This window comes from Trichomycterus rosablanca, chromosome 3 (assembly GCF_030014385.1).
Source record: "Trichomycterus rosablanca isolate fTriRos1 chromosome 3, fTriRos1.hap1, whole genome shotgun sequence".
NCBI classification, from domain to species: Eukaryota; Metazoa; Chordata; class Actinopteri; order Siluriformes; family Trichomycteridae; genus Trichomycterus; species Trichomycterus rosablanca.
In genome coordinates, this window is record NC_085990.1 from 776,608 (window position 1) to 797,500 (window position 20,893).

At 38.3% G+C, this 20,893-nt stretch overlaps 1 protein-coding gene across 1 annotated transcript in view; it reads right to left on the reverse strand.

The window, feature by feature from the left end:
* Positions 1-5,600: 5,600 nt before the first annotated feature.
* Positions 5,601-20,893, reverse strand: part of LOC134310038 (ATP-dependent translocase ABCB1-like) — a 22,147-nt gene continuing 6,854 nt past the window's right edge. The window contains exons 12-28 of the mRNA XM_062991555.1: positions 19,301-19,426; positions 19,008-19,211; positions 18,358-18,528; positions 18,092-18,253; positions 17,756-17,995; positions 13,691-13,840; positions 13,497-13,601; positions 12,065-12,142; positions 11,884-11,967; positions 11,579-11,782; positions 10,203-10,303; positions 9,182-9,322; positions 8,935-9,091; positions 7,818-8,015; positions 7,511-7,717; positions 6,356-6,502; positions 5,601-6,081 (exon numbers count right to left, since the gene is read on the reverse strand). Of these exons, the coding sequence (XP_062847625.1) occupies positions 5,884-6,081; positions 6,356-6,502; positions 7,511-7,717; positions 7,818-8,015; positions 8,935-9,091; positions 9,182-9,322; positions 10,203-10,303; positions 11,579-11,782; positions 11,884-11,967; positions 12,065-12,142; positions 13,497-13,601; positions 13,691-13,840; positions 17,756-17,995; positions 18,092-18,253; positions 18,358-18,528; positions 19,008-19,211; positions 19,301-19,426 (2,673 nt within the window). The 3' untranslated portion in view covers positions 5,601-5,883. The remainder of the gene's footprint in view (positions 6,082-6,355; positions 6,503-7,510; positions 7,718-7,817; positions 8,016-8,934; positions 9,092-9,181; positions 9,323-10,202; positions 10,304-11,578; positions 11,783-11,883; positions 11,968-12,064; positions 12,143-13,496; positions 13,602-13,690; positions 13,841-17,755; positions 17,996-18,091; positions 18,254-18,357; positions 18,529-19,007; positions 19,212-19,300; positions 19,427-20,893) is intronic.

The following is a 20,893-nucleotide window of genomic DNA, read 5'->3' on the forward strand; positions in this document are numbered from 1 at the left end:
TAAATTGGCTTATCCATTAATCCAAGTTTCTTATAAAAACAAAATAAAAACTCAATATGTTCGCAATTGGCGTATAACAAACAAAACTACGGTAAAAAATCTATTGCTCCGCGTCCTCTTTCTTTCCGTATATTTGATATATATTTTCCGTATATAGAGCCAATACAATTCTGCCCTCTTAAGGGCTAACCAAAGAGGACTAATGAATAACAGCATACATTGATTACCAGGAAAAATTATCAATAGTTAAAATACCAAGTCTCCACTTCAAATAAGTATTATTTAACCAAACAGGAAATATTATGACAATAAACATAGAAAATTACAATTAGTGCAATATTGCTTTTACAATATATATAAAAAGGTTCAGAGGTTCAGCCTTATCTTATCTTATCTTATCATATCATAGTTGTTTGCGTTTGGACCCGGAAATGGTCCGAACGTCACGTGTGACGTCAGACTTAACAAGCCCATTAGAGCTATATTAGCATGTTCGTGGATCGACTCAGTGCCGAGTTTTTTACGGGACCCGGATTGGAGGCTGGGAGATGGCAGAAGGAAGTGACGGATCAGGAAGTGAGTTGAGGGAGATGGAAATAGCTGGCGGGAGCTTTGAAGAGTGGGATGTAGCTGGAAAAAGAAAAAGAAAAAAGAAACAGAAGAATAAATCGGATGATAGCGATAGCGACAAAGAATCAATCTTAACAGAGAGGAGGAGAGAGGATTATAAGGTAAATGTGAAATTTTTGCAAGAAGGGGCTTCATTCAGAGACTGGAATCCAATAAAATTAACTAAAGCAATAAATAAGGAATTTGGAGAAATAAAAAGTGCCAGGATATTGAGAGATGGATCGTTGATAATTGTATGTAGAGATGAAGGACAACAAGGAAGGGCAAGAAAAATAAATAAAATAAATGATAAGAAAGTGAAGTGCTCAATGCTAAGTAACAAGAAACTGATTAGAGGAGTTATCACAGGGATTCCGTTAAATATATCAGTGGATGATGTAAAAGAAAACATTTCAAATGTGCGTATAAAAGAAGTTAAACGTTTGAAAACAAATAGGAATGGGATTAGATGTGATAGCCTTTCCGTAATGATCATATTTGAGGAAGAAAGGCTACCAGAAAAGGTTTTCATTGGATATATGTGCTATGAAGTAAAATTATATATCCCCCCACCACTGAGATGTTTTAAATGTCAAAAATTTGGACATGTAGCGGCAGTATGCAATGGAAAACAGAGATGTGGTAGATGTAGCGGGGATCATGAATATGGCAAATGCACTGAGGGAACAAAACTGAAATGTTGTAACTGCGGAGGAGAGCACAGCTCAGCTTACCGAGGGTGTGAGGCAAGTAAAAAAGCGGCTGAGGTACAACGTATCAAAACCACCCAAGGAATCAGCTATGTTGATGCAGTAAAGAAGGTAGCAGGAAACATACATGTGCCAAAAACAGATAATGAAAATAGAAACAGAAATATAGAGAAATGTGAAAAATGTGACATAATAAAAGAAGAAATCTTGTTGGTAAAAAAAAATGATTTTGTATTATTTATGGCAGAGATAATAAATTGTTCAGCGCAATCAAAGAGTAGAAATGAACGAATTAAAATAATCGTTAAGTCAGCAGAAAAATACCTGGACATAAAAGGACTACTCTGGGAAACAGTAAGAGACATACTAAACGAAGATACCCAAACATCTCAAACATGGGCTGGTTCTTCCTCTTAATGTTAGTCATACTGCAGTGGAACGCAAGAAGTTTAATAGCAAATGGTCAAGAATTTAAAAAATACATAGAGAATTTAGAAGAGAAACCTAATGTAATATGTATACAAGAAACTTGGTTAAATCCACAATTAGAGTTTAATATAAAGGGATACATTTCAGTTAGGAAAGATAGGGAATCTGGTAAAGGAGGAGGTCTTGTTATATTCATACAAAGTGAAATAAGCTATAAAATAATTAAAGTAAGTAAAGAAAATGAAGCAATTGTGGTTAAAATCTGGACAGATAGGGATAAAATAAATGTAGTTAACTACTACAATCCATGTGGAAAACTAAGTTATAGCATATTAGAAGAAGTTGCAGGACAACTACAAGACAAAGTAGTATGGTGTGGAGATTTTAATTCACATAATACATTATGGGGGAGTAATAACACAGACATAAATGGTTCAGTTATTGAAGAATTCATAAATGATCATGGTTTAGTGAGTATTAATAATGGGGAGGGAACACGTTACAATAGTATAAATAATACAGAATCAGCAATTGATTTAACATTAGTATCTAGCTCAATAGCAGGAATTAGTTCATGGAAAGTGAAGAAAAGATCGACAGTAGGCAGTGATCATTACCCAATAATAATTAAAATTGCAGAGAAAGAATCTTAAGGAATCATCCAAAAATATTAGAAAAATTAAAGCCATCTGAAGATACATTAGACATGCCATTCAATTTGTTTGAGCTAAGAAGAGCAATTACCAGTGCCAGAAAGACCACTCCCGGAAAAGATAAAATATGTTATAAAATGATAGAAAATATGACAGATAAAGCACTAGAAAAAGTATTAGGTTTGTATAATAGATGCTGGGATGCTGGACAACTTTCTTCTGTGTGGAAACAAGCAATCATAGTGCCTATTCCAAAACCAGGAAAAGATCTATCAGATCCTTCTAATTATAGACCAATTGCAATAACTTCCCACCTGTGTAAAATCATGGAAAGAATGGTTTCAGAAAGATTAACATACTTTATAGAAAGCAAAAGGCTTATGGCACCATATCAGAGTGGGTTTCGGAAAGGTCGTAACACAATGGACTCCATATTATGCTTAGAGTCAGACATCAGGAAAGCACAGACCAACAAGGAAGTAGTTATAGCTGTATTTTTTGATGTTGAAAAAGCATATGACATGCTTTGGAAAGAAGGAATACTTATTAAATTAAAATCATTAGGAATTGGTGGGAAAATATATAATTGGGTTTTAGACTTCTTATATAACAGGACAATACAAGTAAGAGTAGGAACAGAACATTCCAAAAAGCATACAGTGGAGAATGGAACTCCACAAGGTAGCGTATGTAGTCCACTACTATTTAATATAATGATTAACGATATATTTTCTCAAGTAGAACAAAATGTAGGGAAATCTTTATATGCAGATGATGGAGCTTTGTGGGTTAGAGGCCGCAATATAACACATACCAATAAAAAAGTACAAACAGCTGTAACTGAAGTAGAAAAATGTCCATAACAAAAACACAAGTAATCTGCTTCTCAAAAAGACGCAAAATTACACCAATCTCTATAAAAATATACGAACAACCTCTTCAGCAAGTAAAGGCCATTAGATTTCTTGGTATTTGGTTTGATGAAAAATTAACATGGCACATACATTTAGATAAAGTTAAGAACAAATGTAAAAAAACTTCGATGTATGGCAGGACAGGACTGGGGAGCAAGTAGAAAATCAATGCAAAATATTTATGAAGCACTTATGAGAACAGTTTTTGATTATGGATGTGTAGCTTATATGTCAGCAGCAGAGTCAAACCTCAAGCAACTAGACACATTACAAGCCCAGGCGTTGCGAATATGTAGTGGGTCATTCAAAACATCCCCATTAGCAGCAATGCAGGTGGAAATGGGAGAAATGCCACTAAGAATAAGAAGAATTAAGCTAATGACGACATACTGGGCTAATCTACAGGGACAATGGGATACACATCCTGCGAAGAATATAATAAGAAATTGCTGGGAACACAACAAGACAAATTATAAAAGTTTTGGATGGATTGGCAATGCAAAAGCAAGAAGCATGGGATTACATAAATTACAGTATAGTCCCACAGTACCAATATCCCACATTCCTCCTTGGCTATTCCCCTTGCCAAAGGTAGATCTTAACCTTCAGAAAGAATTAAAAAACAAATCCAAACAAATACCTGCATGCGACATAGTACAGAAATACATAGATAGATATTACTTAAACTTTATACTCGTGTTTACAGATGGTTCCAAAGACCCTAAAACAGGAATTACAGGTGTGGCAGTGTATATACCAATAAATAATATACATATTAAGAAAAGGACATCAGACCATCTGGCAGTATACTCCACAGAATTATTGGCCATATTTTTAGCACTACAATGGATAGAAAAAAGGGAAATAAATAATACAGTTATTCTTTCGGACAGTTTTTCAGCTCTAATAAGCATAAAATATGGTAAATCCTCAGCCAGGACAGATATCGTTAACAAAATATTATATATGTTACACAATTTAAAAGATAAAGGTATCTCCACCAGCTTTCTGTGGGTTCCTGCCCATGTAGGAGTGGAGGGAAATGAAACAGTAGATATCCTAGCCAAACAAACTCTTAGATTAAAACAAATAAATCTACCGGTACCTTTGAGCAAAAACGAAGTTAAGGTCATAATTAGAACATGTACATACGCAATATGGCAGGAGCATTGGGATTTTGTTAAAACTGGAAGACATATGTACAATATTCAAAAACAGGTTGGAGCTGGGAGGATGGCAGGTTCTAGAAGGAGAGAAGAAAACATCATCACTCGTTTAAGAATAGGTCACACAGGACTTAATTATACTTTATGGAAAATAGGCAAACACCCAACTGGAATGTGTATCTTCTGTAAAGAACCCGAAACTGTAGAACATATACTCCTTAATTGTAAACAATATAGTACAAATAGAACACAACTGTTTGAATCATTAAAACGGGCAAAACATAATTATTTTTCATTATCAGGACTGTTAGGAAAAGAGGTAGGGAGGCTAAGTTATTACATCTACAAGTTCTTAACAGAAACAGGTCTAGCGGAAAGAATCTAACAGGAATGTAGTATATTATTATTATCATTATTATTATTATTTATTTATTTATTTATTTATTTTATTATTATTAATATTATTATTATTATTATTTTCCCTCCTTCCTTCTGTACAATCTCCTGGTCCGAATAAAAACAGTAAGTGGCGGTAATGCGCCTTTAAGCTGGTATGCCAACCGCCAATAAACAAAAAGAAGAAGAAGAAGAAGAAGACTCAGTGCCGAGTCTTTGGTTGTGTGAGGACTGAGCCGGTATGCTAGCGGTCGCTCTCTGAGAGAAATATTTTTAATCTGAAAGAAACTGAAAGAAATGCAGGTAGATTAAATACAGCGTGAACGTGAGCAGTGTTGTCGGGGGAATCTTATTTAACTAATAAAATCTTCAAAACATAAAGAACCGTTCATAAGGTTTTCACGAACCGATCGGATATTCAACTCCCTCCACTGAATCGGTTCGTGACAAACGACTCACCTGCTGATTAGTGTAACACAACCGGCTAATGCAACGTTTATGAAGTTAAAAATGAAATGAAATGAAATAAAGTCTCAATGTTTTACTGTTATATACAATTTAAAATAGAAACAATATTTTGTACAGTTATATTTACAATACAAGGTACACATTTAGTTTGCACAGACTTGAAGTTGACAAAACAAATCCACGCTATTAATAGCTAAAATACATAAATGAAAATAATATCATTTTGTTATGTAAGTATTAAATATGTAGGTACTTTTTATTGCAATGTAAAGTGTAAAAGTGTACAAGTGTCCAGTCTTAAACTGCTGCAAAGTTCATAAGGTAAAACAAATAAACTATTGTTGTTTTGCTTAAATATTGGTCAGATGTATTTGCATGTTTGCTTGCAGATGGCATTTTAATCTTTAATTTATTTAATTGTGTTTATTTTATATTACAAAAAAAAAAATACTTTGCTTGTAATTGTTCATAAATAGAACTCTGTATAATGACGTCCTTCTACTTAGAACTGTACACATTTACAGAGACGAAGGGGTCGTTAATGAGAGACTTGGGCATTTACGAGGGCGTAGTACGCTCCTTGCGTGGCCATTAGCTGGCTGTGGGTGCCCTGTTCGGCAACCTGTCCGTTCTTAATGACCGCGATGATGTCCGCATTCTGGATGGTGGTCAGACGGTGAGCGATGACGATGCAGGTCCGACCCTGACGAGCATCATCCAGAGCTTTCTGCACAACCTGGATAACAGAAAAATGATCATTTATTTTAACAAAATTGGCTCATTTATGCGTACACTATGAATAATAAATTGTTTCCTCTACTCCCCAGCATATGACCCCCATTAAGTTCATTTCACAGCAACCCTTCCCAAACACATAAACTCTAGGGTCAAAAGTATGTGGACACCCGCTTTAGATAATTCAACCCCAAACACGTCCAGTAGAACGAGATTTACTGAAAAGCTTAGTAAGTTTTAACGTTTCTATATCATGAGATTCCAAAATCACAGACCTTCTCGCTCTCCGTGTCCAGGGCTGAAGTGGCTTCATCCAGCAGCAGGACTTTGGGCTGGCGGACCAGAGCTCGAGCGATAGCGATCCTCTGTTTCTGGCCTCCAGACAGCTGAGTACCTTTATCTCCCACACGCGTGTTATAGTTCTAAAAAAAGACAATAAAACAGAAAAGAAATGCAAGATAATGGACGTTAGCAAGCACTCAGAGCATGGTTAAATAAACTGTCTATATATTTAAAGGAATTTTGAGTTTTTGTTCATTTGAACCAAAAAAATGACCAGATAAGATGATGAAGAACCATTAACATAATTCTGTGTAAATGCTTCCACTTAAAGTTTTCTTTCCCTTGTGCTTCTAAAAAAACATTTAACACGCTAATACACCCTCGCTACTCACATCGCTCTGACAGAGGTGTGTCTACGGGTGGGATAAGGTGGGCATCGCTCACCCAGAGTTAAGAATTGCCCTCTAAGAATCGTATTTCAGCTGGTTCTGTGTCGGGTCGTCTCAGTGCATCATTAATCTGCATGCCCTTCCTGACCCACCTCTCCTACATATCCGGGCTTGGGACCTGCACTGAGGGTGCACTGATTCGCGTCCCACTATTGCTAGGTTCTCGTAACGCCATGCACCTTCCATCTTTGTGAGCCGAGCTGAGATTCGAATCCCCTGGAACTCGGGCAATGGCGTTTCGAGGGCCAGGCTCATAATCTGCATTCTGGTTTTATCGCAAAGATGCTTAAAAAGCTTGAGGTTGTTAATAACAGTGGCGCCATGGTAAAACACACTAGCCCACCAGTGCTGTACTCGGTTCAAAGCTCATCTGTGCTACCAGCAGGCTGGGCACCTACACAGACAACGATCATATACAAAAGTGCCTTAAGGATTCCTCATAACTGTTGCAATTACGCCCTCTGCTGGCTGATTGATAATACCGCACAGAGACGGGGGATAATAGAGAGCAATTCATGACTTGTGCGTGATACGGATCTCCGTATGAACACATCAGGTGCAGGTGAAAAGAAGCAGTCGGTGCTGCACACATGTCGGAAGGGGCATGTGTTAATGGAGTAGAGGTCTGCAGCAGTCTGGGAATTGGATATGACTAAGTTTGAAGGAAATGGTTTTCTCGGGCAATGAATTAAAACATACCTCTGGCAGGCCCACAATGAAGTCGTGGATGTTGGCGTTCCTGGCGGCCTGCTCGATCTCCTCCTGGTCGACCACCCGGCTGTTGTCGCCGTACTGGATGTTCTCAGCGATGGTGCAGTCGAACAGAATGGGCTCCTGAGAGACCAGTCCCATCTGAGCTCGTAGCCAGGCCAGGTTGAGCTGCTTGGTGTCCACTCCGTCCACGAACTGAACGAGACACGGCAAAGAGAATTAAGGTTAATGAGCGACTGAATGTAGGTCAGACTGTAATAGACGGACGTCCAGGTCAGAAGTATTCTGCGCTCACCACTTGGCCGCTGGCTGGGTTGTAGAAGCGTTCCAGCAGTTGGACTGAGGTGCTCTTCCCACAGCCGCTTTCTCCTACCAGCGCCAGCGTCTGTCCCTGAGCCACGGACACGTTCAGACCCTGCAGAATCTTCACGTTCGGGCGTGTCGGGTAGTTAAAGTGCACGTCGCGGAATTCTACATCTCCTGCAAAGCTCCCCTGAAAGCAGAACAGCAAATTATAAATACAGCGGTACCTTGTAACTCGACGTTCCATAAACTCCAATTCTTGGAAACTTGATGCCCTTCGTCGAGAAATTTGTTCCCTTAAACTCGACGTGCATCAGTGTGGAATAATCCAGGGTTACAGCTCCACGTGTATCTGTGTTTATCTGGATTCTCCTCCCTGTTTCACTTTTAAACTTGTGTTACAGCTCCAGCTTCTGAGAAATGGTGAGAATCAGAATCAGCTTCTCCCAGAGTCTAAAACGCTTCTGGTTCAGAATAAAGCTTAACGTGGTTTAATGTAGTAAAAGAAGGAGACAGGAGCACTAAACTTCTCTTCATTATTACTGCTCATAAGTTCCTCCATTAATCACATTCCTCACTCACTGTTTTACTACAATAAGTCACGGTGAGTTTCCTGCACCGCTGTCACACTTCATAGGAAATAACGGCACAGCGGCGCAGAAGCGGTTTTGTCACTTTTCGTGTGAATGCGCCGGTGCTGAAGGGAATACGGTATTCCAACATCGAGCATCTCCACCATTAAGAAGAGTCAGGAAACAATAAAGAAGTAAAACTAAAGTGCAGCTTTTATTGTATTGTTATTGATGTTTAACTGTTAGTAATTGTATTTCAGTGTGTTTATATTATATTTGTGTTATTTGTGTTTAAGTTTTAAAAACAACCTCATTATTTTACATGAGACTAACATATCTGCAGCTCCACGGGACCATGGACGCATTAACAGGTTCCCCAAACATCCTTATGGAAAAAAATACCTTAAAACTCAACGTCTTCAAAACTCAACACCACTCCCAGAACCGACTGACATCCAGTTTCAAGGTTCCGCTGTAATGTTGTTCAAAAATACACCAAACTTTTATCAAATCAGTAGCCATTTACTGGTCACTTACTGGTTTGTCTCCTTCCTCGCTGTAGATGTCGATCTCGGGTTTTTTCTCAAGCAACTTTAAGATTCTCCAGGCTGCCACTTTAGCTTTGGCGAAGTCTGGAGCGAACGATGACGACTGTCCGATGCTCATGGCAGCGAAGACGATCACAGAGAACACCCTGAAAAGCAACAACCATCATAGATGTGCTAACTGGATAGAGTAAAACCCAAACTAGCTGATTTATTAGCTATATAATGGTTGTACTTACAGGAAAACGTTCTCATAGTCAGTGTGGCAGTGGGCGATCAGCCAGGCTCCGAATCGGAAAACTGCAGAGTTGACAAAATAAGGGATCGCTTGCGAAAATGCGAATGTCAGTCCGTAAATCGGGGCTTTACATAAAGCCGACCTGAAATATATAGACAGTGTGTAAAATATGACCTGTGCTGCACGTTTAATAAACACCTGGACACCTGGACTAGGGTTCTCTCCAGGGAAGCTACCCAGATTCTGGTCCAATCACTTGTAATCTCACGGTTGGACTACTGCAACTCCCTCCTGGCAGGAGCTCCCATGTCCACTATTAAATCCTTGCAGCTCATTCAAAATGCAGCTGTCCGTCTGGTTTTTAACCAGCCCAAACACTGCCACATCACCCCACTGCTGCCTCATCATCACCCCACTGCTGCCTCATCATCACCTCACTGCTGCCTCATCATCACCCCACTGCTGTGTTCTCTTCACTGGCTTCCTGTAGCTGCACGCATTCAGTTTAAAACACTGATGCTCGCCTACAAAGCCAAAAATGGAGCAGCCCCAAGCTACCTTCGTGGTCTAATCAAACCCCGCTCTGTACCACGCAACCTCCGAGCCACTAGTCTTGCTCGACTTGAGCCCCCATCCAGGACTCGAGGAAGACGAGCATCAAGGCTCTTCTCTGTTCTAGCACCCAAGTAGTGGAATGAACTTCCTCTGTCTGTCCGAACATCTGAGTCTCTTGCTGTCTTTAAAAAACGATTAAAAACCTTCATCACCTTTTTACTAAACACTTAAGCTGACCTACACCTATTTACTAACATTTTTTTTCCATTTCATTAATAATAAAAAAAAAAAAAAAAAAAACACTTTGGTTCTAACAGGTTTCAGCAGATTCGTGTTCTTTGACTGTTGTTTACTAAAACTTGAGAAATGAAATGTTTACTATGGAAGCTCTTCTGTAAGTCGCTCTGGATAAGAGCGTCTGCTAAATGCTGAAAATGTAAATGACTAAGAAGGCGTGTGGGATTTACCTGTACGGTTTACTGAGGGCGTCGGTGAACATTCTGAAGAAAACCGGTTCTTTTGTTAACGCCACCACAGTCTGAAAGTTTTCAACAGTTTCTGTGGAAATCTGTGAAACAGTAAAACGACAGTGAGCTCTCAGACTGGGAGATTTTATAATTTTTTTTTTTTTTTTTTTACGTTGGATGCCCTTCCTGGCATAACCCTCCTATTTCTATCGGGGCTTGGGACCTGCACTGAGAGCGCACTGACAAGTTTCGGCCACCCCCCTTCAGACATAAGTCAATCACGTCTGCGCAGTCCTGACCGGGCGATAGCACCACTGATATTCGAACCCTGGATTCTCAGATCTCAGCAGTACTGGGCAAATATATATTTACCACTGATCACCTGAGTGCTACTACTATTATTATTATTGGTATTATTATTATCATTATTATTATTATACATGTTAATATTATTATTATTATCATTATTATTATTATTTATTGTTGTTATTATTAGTATTATTGTTGTTATTGGTATTATTATAATTATCATTATTATTATTATTATTATTATCATTATTATTTATTATTATTATTAGTATCATTATTATTATTATTATTATTATCATTATTATTATTATTGGCATTATTACTATTATTATTGTTACTGTTAATTATTATTATTAATATTACTGTTAATTATTATTATTATTATTATTACTGTTGTAGTAGTAGCAGTAGTATTAGAGTTATTGTTACTATTATTCTTAGTTTTAGAAGAAAGAAGAAGATATACTTTATTTGTCATATATACATATACAGGTGTACAGTACCATGAAATACTTTCTTCGCATCCCCTTGTTTGGAAGTTGGGGTCAGAGCGCAGGGTCAGCCATCGTACGGCGCCCCTGGAGCAGACAGGGTTAAGGGCCTCGCTCAAGGACTCAACAGTGGCTGCATAGCAGAGCCTGGATTTGAACCGCCAATCTTCTGGTTGATAGCCCAAAGCTCTACCCACTAGGCTCCCACTGTCCCTAATAGTAGTAGTATTCGCAATTCAATTCACATACTGGCATCTGTTTGTGATAGATACCGGTTAAAGTGAAAAAAGCCAAACAGACACAGCGAGAACCTGCCAAACTCCACCCAGTAATTACAGACAAGGCTCAAAGTCGGTCCCCCAGGTCCCTAACCCTGTGATACACCCACATTACCCGCTACACCACATCCTGACACCTCGTTAACACTTTATTTATGATGTTTCCGTTTGTATTTATAACGTATAAAAATAAACATCAAACATACCTCCTACAGTCCAGACATTATGGAAAGCTACTCATGTGAATGCGCCCTTTTTCTCACACACTTGAGGAACCCGATGAAAACACTGGACGTACCTTTCCAGACATCTCCAGCGCACTTTGGTCTTTAGAAGCGTGACCCCCCATGGCTCTCATCTGGACAAAATGGGCTCCGGTGAGAAAAGGGACACAGGCCAGGATAAGAAGAGTAAGCTGCCAGCAGTAGGCGAAGGCCACGATTATAGCAATGCCAAGGCAAAACATCGTGTTGGCAGCCAAGCCGAGTCTGGATCCTGCTGCCTGAGAGGAAGATAAAATCAGAACGTCCTGTACCTACTGTATTTTCACAATCATGTACAACTGAAAGAAAATGTCAGTTCCTTTAGGGGTAAATCACTTACCCCTTTAACCAGTGATGCGTCTGTTGCTAATTTGGTCGTGAGGACTCCCACTGCGTTATTGTGGTCATCAAACCAGGCGATGTCCTGTACAGTGTAAACGCTCATGAGTTACCGAGCAAATCCAACATCACTGAGATCATTTACATTAAATAATAAAAAAGTGATTAAATGAAATTTGTACCTGTCTTAAAATAGACTGGAACGCCTGACTCCTCAGCCTCATGGTTAAAATTTCTCCAGACTTACCAAACATATAACCCTGCAAAAATGAACATAGTGATAATAATAATGTAAATGTAGTAAAAATATTCCATACACTGGAAATAAAATACTACGTGCTTAACAAAATACAAGAACAGTTGTGAAATGCTTAAAAAAAAAAAAACACAGGACACATTTTGACTGTTTTTAGTCCATCTGAGATGAGCTCAAGCTGAGAGAACTACGTTTTTTTTGTGTGTGTAATAGAGTTTCAAGTTGCATTTCTTAATGCAGCGGCGGACTGTGTTAAAAGAGGAATGTTTTCTGAAGTACTCTGGAGCACATGTGGCTGTATTTATCACAGCAGCATGACAGTTTCTCATGTAATGCTTTCTAAAAGATCAAAGGCTTGCCCACAGACTGAAATTTAATAATAATAATATGCACAGTAGATGCTAAAATTATTATTAATATTATTAATAATAATTTGCAATCTTGTGTTGAAAAATGGTTCTTTTTAAACAGTTCTGTCACAAAGTGGTAAGACCACCGTTTGCTTGCAAAACATTACCTTAATTGGACTAGTAATCAGAAGGTTCCTGGTTCAAGCCTTACTAATGACAGATTATTATATTATTATTTTTAGTGGTATTATTATTATTATTGCTGTTATTATTATTTATTATTACTATTATAATTATTATTGTGATTATTATTATTATTATCATTATTATTATTAATATTGCAATTATTATTATTATTATTATTATTGCTGTTATTATTATTACCAATATTACTATTAATATTATAATAATTATTAATTAATATTATTGCTGTTATTATTATTATTATTAATATTATAATAATAATTATTATTGTTATTATTGCTGTTATTATTATTATTATCATTATTATTGTTATTATTATTGCTGTTATTATTATTATTATCATTATTAGTATTAATATTATAATAATTATTAATTAATATTATTGCTGTTTTTATTATTATTATTATTACCATTATTGTTATTATTATTATTGCTGTTATTATTATTATTATTAATATAATTATCATTATTATTATTACTACTACTACTATTGTTGTTATTATCTTTATTAGTAGTAGCAGTAGTATTAAGTGATTGTCACCACTATTATATTTTTTGTTAGTATTTGTATCATTGTCACTATTATTATTATTATTATTATTATTATTAGAAGTATTCCCAATTTAATCCACATACTGGCATCTATTAATTATAGTAATTACAGACAAGGCTCGAAATCAGTCCCCAAGTCGCTAATCCTGTGATGCACCCACATTACCCGCTACACCACTAATGACAGAATAATATATTTAACACGATTTACGTGGCCGTGTTCAGCATGTGGATTTGTGTTGTTAGCCGAACCTGAAAGAAAATGGTGACGAGGGACACAGCTCCAACCAGGAGGAACAGAAGAGAGAACATCAGGGTCTTCTGTCGCTTCATGTCAAGATCAACCTCAGAAAACACCTAAACAAAAATCAAGAATCACCACATTTAGACACAGAATGAACACTCTTTTTAATACCTTGCAGGTATGAAGATGGACAACTACTCACACCAATGATTTTGGAAAAGAGGATAGCCACACAGGGGTACACAGCTGCCCCTATAATGCTGGCCACAATGCCAATCACCAAGTAGGGCCACTCAGGTTTGTTTAGAGACAGGATCGTGAAGAAAGAGACATCCTGAACTTTTTCTTTTTCCTGATAAAAAGATCATATTAATTATTAGAAAAAACAAATAACAACTTTCTGCCTGTCCACAGTCTGGCACAAAACCTGGACAGACACGTATTCGTCCTCCTTTGGAAGCAAACTGAATGCTTATAACGATCATAATTCATTTGTTAGCTTACAAACACGTCAAAAGAAACGACTCGTATTTATTGTGGAACATCCAGCCCTAAAATGCCCGTTAATTAAATGTAATAACCGTCACACTGTCGACACCCCAAAACCAGCGTCCAGCTCTGAATGTCGCTCAGCACCGACTCATTTAGAAGATTCAGGAAAAAATTAATTTCAGGATTTTTGTACTAAAGTATCACAAGTCGAGTCTAAATGTGGTGAGAAGAACCTTCATTACTGTTCTGATTTACAGGCACGTGCACAGACATTTTTGGGGGCAGGTGCTCAAGCCAAAAAAAACGGCACCCATCGCCAAAATTATTAATTAAAAAAAAAAAAAAAAACACAGTAGGATATTTAACTTATAACACAATCAATACACATCTAATCAAATAACTCAAATTATCAAATTGCATAAATAAATAAATTTGCTTTACTGGTAAATGGCCTAATCCAGGATAAAAGAGAGCTGCTACCCTGAGCTGCTTGTTGTAGTTCCTTTTCTTTCTGCTTTTGTAACCTTTCTTTTCTTGGCATTATGCTGCAAAATCTGTAAATGAGATAATCAATGTTGTGCAATAATAATCAAGAGTGACTGAATCTCCATAAAGGGGAGAACACAATATACAGTACATCATTTTACTGTTTTCTGACAGAGTTGAAGCATTACACTAATAATATACCATTACTAGTATCAATTTACCTCACCAGACTGTCATGTAGCTCAACTTAAGACCTACCTTTGATTTCAAATCAGAAACCCACTTTGGGTAGTTAATGTTAACAATGGGCCTATAATTATGCCATTAAAATCAAATAGACAGCTAAATAACATTTTCCTATTTATTCATCATTTCTTGTATGCTGTTCTATTGTATATCATAGAGCATTATATTTAGCCTTCTACATATATTAGTTTGTAATGTTAATTACCTAGCAAAATTATTCCTCATTTGTAAATCTCAACTGTTGATGTATAAATGCTTGCATGAAAATAACTCCTTGACTAAAGGTGACTTTTCCTACACAGCGTTTTGGCCAGGATGCTGTAATTATAAAATATTGTATGTTTGTCTCTATTTTCAACATTTTACTGTGAGAGCTACTTGAGTGAACTTGTCTAATTTGTAAAACAGTAAAACTGTCTTTAAATTCTCTGTCTGTCTGCTGCAGTTTGTCCCCCTCCCCCGTCATTAAACATGACAAACATCAGTAAACAGCTGGACAAGGCTTTGAAATCACGTATTTCATGACTCATGAGTACAAAACGTGTAGGCTATGTGTTATGCATGGATGCTCTTTGTATGAAACACTGTCATTACCTGTCTGTCTGATGCTGCGGGTCAGAGGAGAAGTGTGTAGCAGCGGTTTGGCCTGGCGTTCAGCACTGCATGAGTACTGACCGGAGGAGGAGGAGAGAGGGGCAGGGCGGGAGCTTGTGCGCACCGTGGATCAGATCGGGGCAGAATTGTAACAAGAACTCAAATAAATGCTCATCAGATATCAAAACACTTTTGGGGGGAATTGATGACAGAGAGGGTAATTTTTATTTTTAAATATGGATGAATGTAGAAAAAAAATTGGGCTCCAGCAGAAAGGGCACTTTTCTCATTCAGGGCAAAAGGGCAGGTGCTTGAGCACCACTAGGGGTCTATCTGTGCACGTGCCTGCTGATTTATACTGAGTTTAGTTTCATCACAATTACATCAATTAAGCTTTTAATTCTGTGTTCTGTAGATACGATCCTGACTAACCACTGTCACACCCTTTTTTCTGGGGTTTGATGTTCCTCCTTTTTGGGGTCTGATGTCCCTCCTTTTTGAGGTTTGATGTTCCTCCTTTTCGGAGGTCTGATGTTCTCATTTTTTGGGGTCTGATGTTCCTCATTTTTAGGGTCTGATGTTCCTCCTTTTTGGGGTTATTATAGAGGCCACCCTAGGATCTGTGGTGATGCATTATGATACAAATAAACCCTTCTTCCAAATCTAAAAGTGCTTGAAATAAACAAAAGAACACTATTTTAATTGTTTACCATATCACAGACCACACACCTGATTCGCATTAATTAGCATTAGTGTTAAATAAGCTAATTATTTATTAGCCTTAATATCCTGACAATAAACTTATCACATAACAAACGGACACGCAGCTAACAAACAGATATTAGATTTAAGTATAAAAAGCATGAGAAACATTATGTAGGAAACATTAGCCCACATGGAAGCCAAAAATCCAACATTTATTTTTCTGTTGTCTCCACTATAAAAGCGTTGCAGACATTTCTATTCTAGTATTATTCTGGTTTTAACTCAGTACTAAAGCTGTCTAAAAGCATAATCTTTCTTCTTCACTGTCAAACAAAGAACAGGTCTCAGAAATGCTGTTACTACTTCACAAAGCCGGAGCTTTGCATTCCAAACCTAAATTCAAACTTCTGTTATGATTTAGAATCCGTCAACATCTCTAGAGATAGTGTGACGAAACCTGAGCACCACGCTCGGTGCTGCCAGTCGCTATTTTAAGAATTCCCAAGATCCTGGCACAAAAAACCCAAGATTCAAGTAACTGAAAATGTAAAATTGTGAAGATTTATATAACGTATTTTCACATTAAACTATGCCATGAGAAAATCAGAATTGAAACTGTTTACAATGATTGACACAGATTTATTCCTTAATCTATCACAACAATTACCAAAAAACAGAAGTAAAACGCACGGACGACGACAGACGTGATGTCAAGTTGTCACGTCCAAGAAAATTTAAAGAAGTAAATGTACAGTAGGTGTGGAAATGAACAGTGACAACCAAAGGTTATTATTTAGTAGTAGTACGTTATGTTATTCCTTATTTATGACTGTACACCATAAAATTGCAGGCAGATTTGAATTGCTTGAATGCAGAATCCCAAGGAGTGGAAACACTGACCACACTGTCTTACCTAGTGTTTAACTTCTGCCTCAGGAAAAAGACAAACAAGTCAGTAATTTAATAATATTCCTTAATGTGTAAGGACATTAAAAGTTCTTTCATATATTTACTCGGTAAGGTTTAGTTCTAAAACATAACCGTTAATGGCTTGACATCTCAGCTGACAAAAGTTAATTAATTAAATTAAAAGTCTTACTTAATAATTGGAACACTTCATACAAGAACATTCACAAATTATTTCTCTTTTCTTCATTGTCAAACAAAGAACACAGATCAGGAAAATGCTGTTATTACTTAGTCCTTTAGGAAAATTTTATATTCACAAAGCTGGAGCTTTGCATTCCAAACCCAATTTCAAACTTTTGTTTTGGTAAAACTACTACTATTGTTATAATAATACTACTGTAGCTTTAGTTTCCTTCAGGATCAATAAAGTATCTATCTGTCTGTCTGTCTGTCTGTCTGTCTATCTACTTAATTAAAACTATTATTAGTAAAGTTTGCAGTCTGAAACTGTAATCTAAACAGCATTTAAAAAGAAAACAAAAGTTATATTCATTGTGATTGGATTGAGTTGTTATAAATACCTAAAAATCACTGGCACACAGTTAACAAACATGTTAGTGGATTGCATAACGAGTCTGATATGTAGTGCTGGGAAATGCGTCACCATTTCTGCCCACATTCAGATATAATGAATCACTGACAGCCGGAAATAGAGATTTCCGTATTACTCAAAGAAATGTTTTTAAATATTACACAATCTCTCATGCAGCTACATCTTGAGATTCATGTGTAGTATTTATGTTATTGTAGCTACCAAGAATATCATAAACTCTACCTTCTTCTCCTTTTTGGATCTGAACTTTCTCTTTTTTTTCTTTGATGTTCTGTTGGATGTCGTCCTGTGAAGCGTCGTGCTGCGTCTTATCGAGTTTCTCTCTAAACCACCGTTTTCTATCGTCACCTCCACCAGGTCTTCAGGCTCGTCAGATGACCAGTCGAACTCTTCCCCTTCTGGATCGCTGTCGTCCTCGTCTTCCTCGTTTTCGTTAGCATCAGTGTCTGGTCTCCCGGCAGACTACGTACATGAGGTTAATGCTAAATTACTTTACAGAAAACTAAAATAAAATTATTAATGATGCGGTTTTATCTTTATGTTGCGTGTGTGAGGTACCTGTTGCATGATGAGAGAGTAATAAACTCCTTTCTTGTTCATGAGCTCTCTGTGGGTTCCCTGCTCCACCACTTGACCATCTTTGAATCCGGCAATGACATCAGCTGTGCGGATGGTGGACAGTCGGTGAGCGATCACTATGGTGGTCCGACCTGCTCTTGCCTGCAAAAGAACGTTCAGATGATGTTCCACCAGCACATCTCCAGAGAACCTTCCACCTTTAGTGATGGTAGGTAGTTTGTAGAGAAGCATCGCCCTGGTGTTACCTTATCTAAAGCAGCCTGGACGATGGATTCACTCTGTGTGTCCAGGGCTGACGTGGCTTCATCCAGCAGGAGGATTTTAGGGTTTTTCACCAAAGCTCGAGCGATAGCGATTCTCTGCTTCTGTCCACCGCTGAGCTGAGCACCTCGCTCTCCTACCATAGTGTTCAACTTCTACCTCGGGAAGAAACAAACAAACTAGTCGGTAATTTGTGGTCTTAACAATATTTCTCAATGTGTAATCTTCATGTTTCAAGGTAAAACTCAGTTCTGGAGCAGAACAATAATAGCTTGACATCTCAGTTGACAAATTACAGTTAATTTAAAGTTTACATGCGTTTTTGTTTACACACAAAGTTCATCTGGTGTGTTTTTTAATCTGAACTTATATATTAGTGCTTTATGTTACATTTACCATACATGTTTGTGTTTGTTATATTTACTTGGACTCTATATTCTAAAGACTCATGACTTGACTTGGACTCTATATCCTAAAGACTTGTGACTTGACTTGGACTCTATAGCCTAAAGACTCGTGCTTTAACTCGGACTCTGTAGCTTAAAGACTTGTGACTTGACTTGGACTTTGTGCTATTATCTCATTAAATGTATTGCTAGTCCTTTTTTAAATTTGATGCTAGTGCAAATCTCACGTCTGGAAGTCTGGAGATGAACTCGTAGGCGTTGGCCTCTCTGATAGCTCGCTCAATATCTTCATCGGTGGCGTCCTCACGACCGTAGCGGATGTTCTCGGCTATGGTGGTGCCGAAGAGTACGGGCTCCTGGCTCACGATGCCCACGTTCTTTCTCAACCAACGGACGTTTAAAGTGCGGATATCTCGACCGTCCAGGGTCACCTGCAAACACGGCTACCTTGATATGAATTCTGAACAAACGCCTAATGACTTCACTTATAAATAGACTCTCTTGGTGTTGATGTACGAACCTCTCCGGAGTCTGGATCATAAAAGCGCTGCAGCAGTTGAATGGTGGTGCTCTTCCCGCAACCACTGGCTCCCACCAGAGCGATCGTCTTACCACTGGGCACCTTCAGGTTCATCCTCTGTAGGATCTACAACAACAACAGCAGCAAAAAAATTAAAATGTACTTGTATAATATAAATTAACAAACTACAAAATGGTTGTTGTGGCACTTGTGGTGTTGGTGCTGCATTCGATTAACACCTCTGTCTGTCTGCCTGCTTCTCCTCATATCTGCTCGGATATCCTTATATCTATCTACAGTGTATCACAAAAGTGAGTACACCCCTCACATTTCTGCAGATATTTAAGTATATCTTTTCATGGGACAACACTGACAAAATGACACTTTGACACAATGAAAAGTAGTCTGTGTGCAGCTTATATAACAGTGTAAATTTATTCTTCCCTCAAAATAACTCAATATACAGCCATTAATGTCTAAACCACCGGCAACAAAAGTGAGTACACCCCTTAGTGAAAGTTCCTGAAGTGTCAATATTTTGTGTGGCCATCATTATTTCCCAGAACTGCCTTAACTCTCCTGGGCATGGAGTTTACCAGAGCTTCACAGGTTGCCACTGGAATGCTTTTCCACTCCTCCATGACGACATCACGGAGCTGGCGGATATTCGAGACTTTGCGCTCCTCCACCTTCCGCTTGAGGATGCCCCAAAGATTTTCTATTGGGTTTAGGTCTGGAGACATGCTTGGCCAGTCCATCACCTTTACCCTCAGCCTCTTCAATAAAGCAGTGGTCGTCTTAGAGGTGTGTTTGGGGTCATTATCATGCTGGAACACTGCCCTGCGACCCAGTTTCCGGAGGGAGGGGATCATGCTCTGCTTCAGTATTTCACAGTACATATTGGAGTTCATGTGTCCCTCAATGAAATGTAACTCCCCAACACCTGCTGCACTCATGCAGCCCCAGACCATGGCATTCCCACCACCATGCTTGACTGTAGGCATGACACACTTATCTTTGTACTCCTCACCTGATTGCCGCCACACATGCTTGAGACCATCTGAACCAAACAAATTAATCTTGGTCTCATCAGACCATAGGACATGGTTCCAGTAATCCATGTCCTTTGTTGACATGTCTTCAGCAAACTGTTTGCAGGCTTTCTTGTGTAGAGACTTCAGAAGAGGCTTCCTTCTGAGGTGACAGCCATGCAGACCAATTTGATGTAGTGTGCGGCGTATGGTCTGAGCACTGACAGGCTGACCCCCCACCTTTTCAATCTCTGCAGCAATGCTGACAGCACTCCTGCGCCTATCTTTCAAAGACAGCAGTTGGATGTGACGCTGAGCACGTGCACTCAGCTTCTTTGGACGACCAACGCGAGGTCTGTTCTGAGTGGACCCTGCTCTTTTAAAACGCTGGATGATCTTGGCCACTGTGCTGCAGCCCAGTTTCAGGGTGTTGGCAATCTTCTTGTAGCCTTGGCCATCTTCATGTAGCGCAACAATTCGTCTTTTAGGATCCTCAGAGAGTTCTTTGCCATGAGGTGCCATGTTGGAACTTTCAGTGACCAGTATGAGAGAGTGTGAGAGC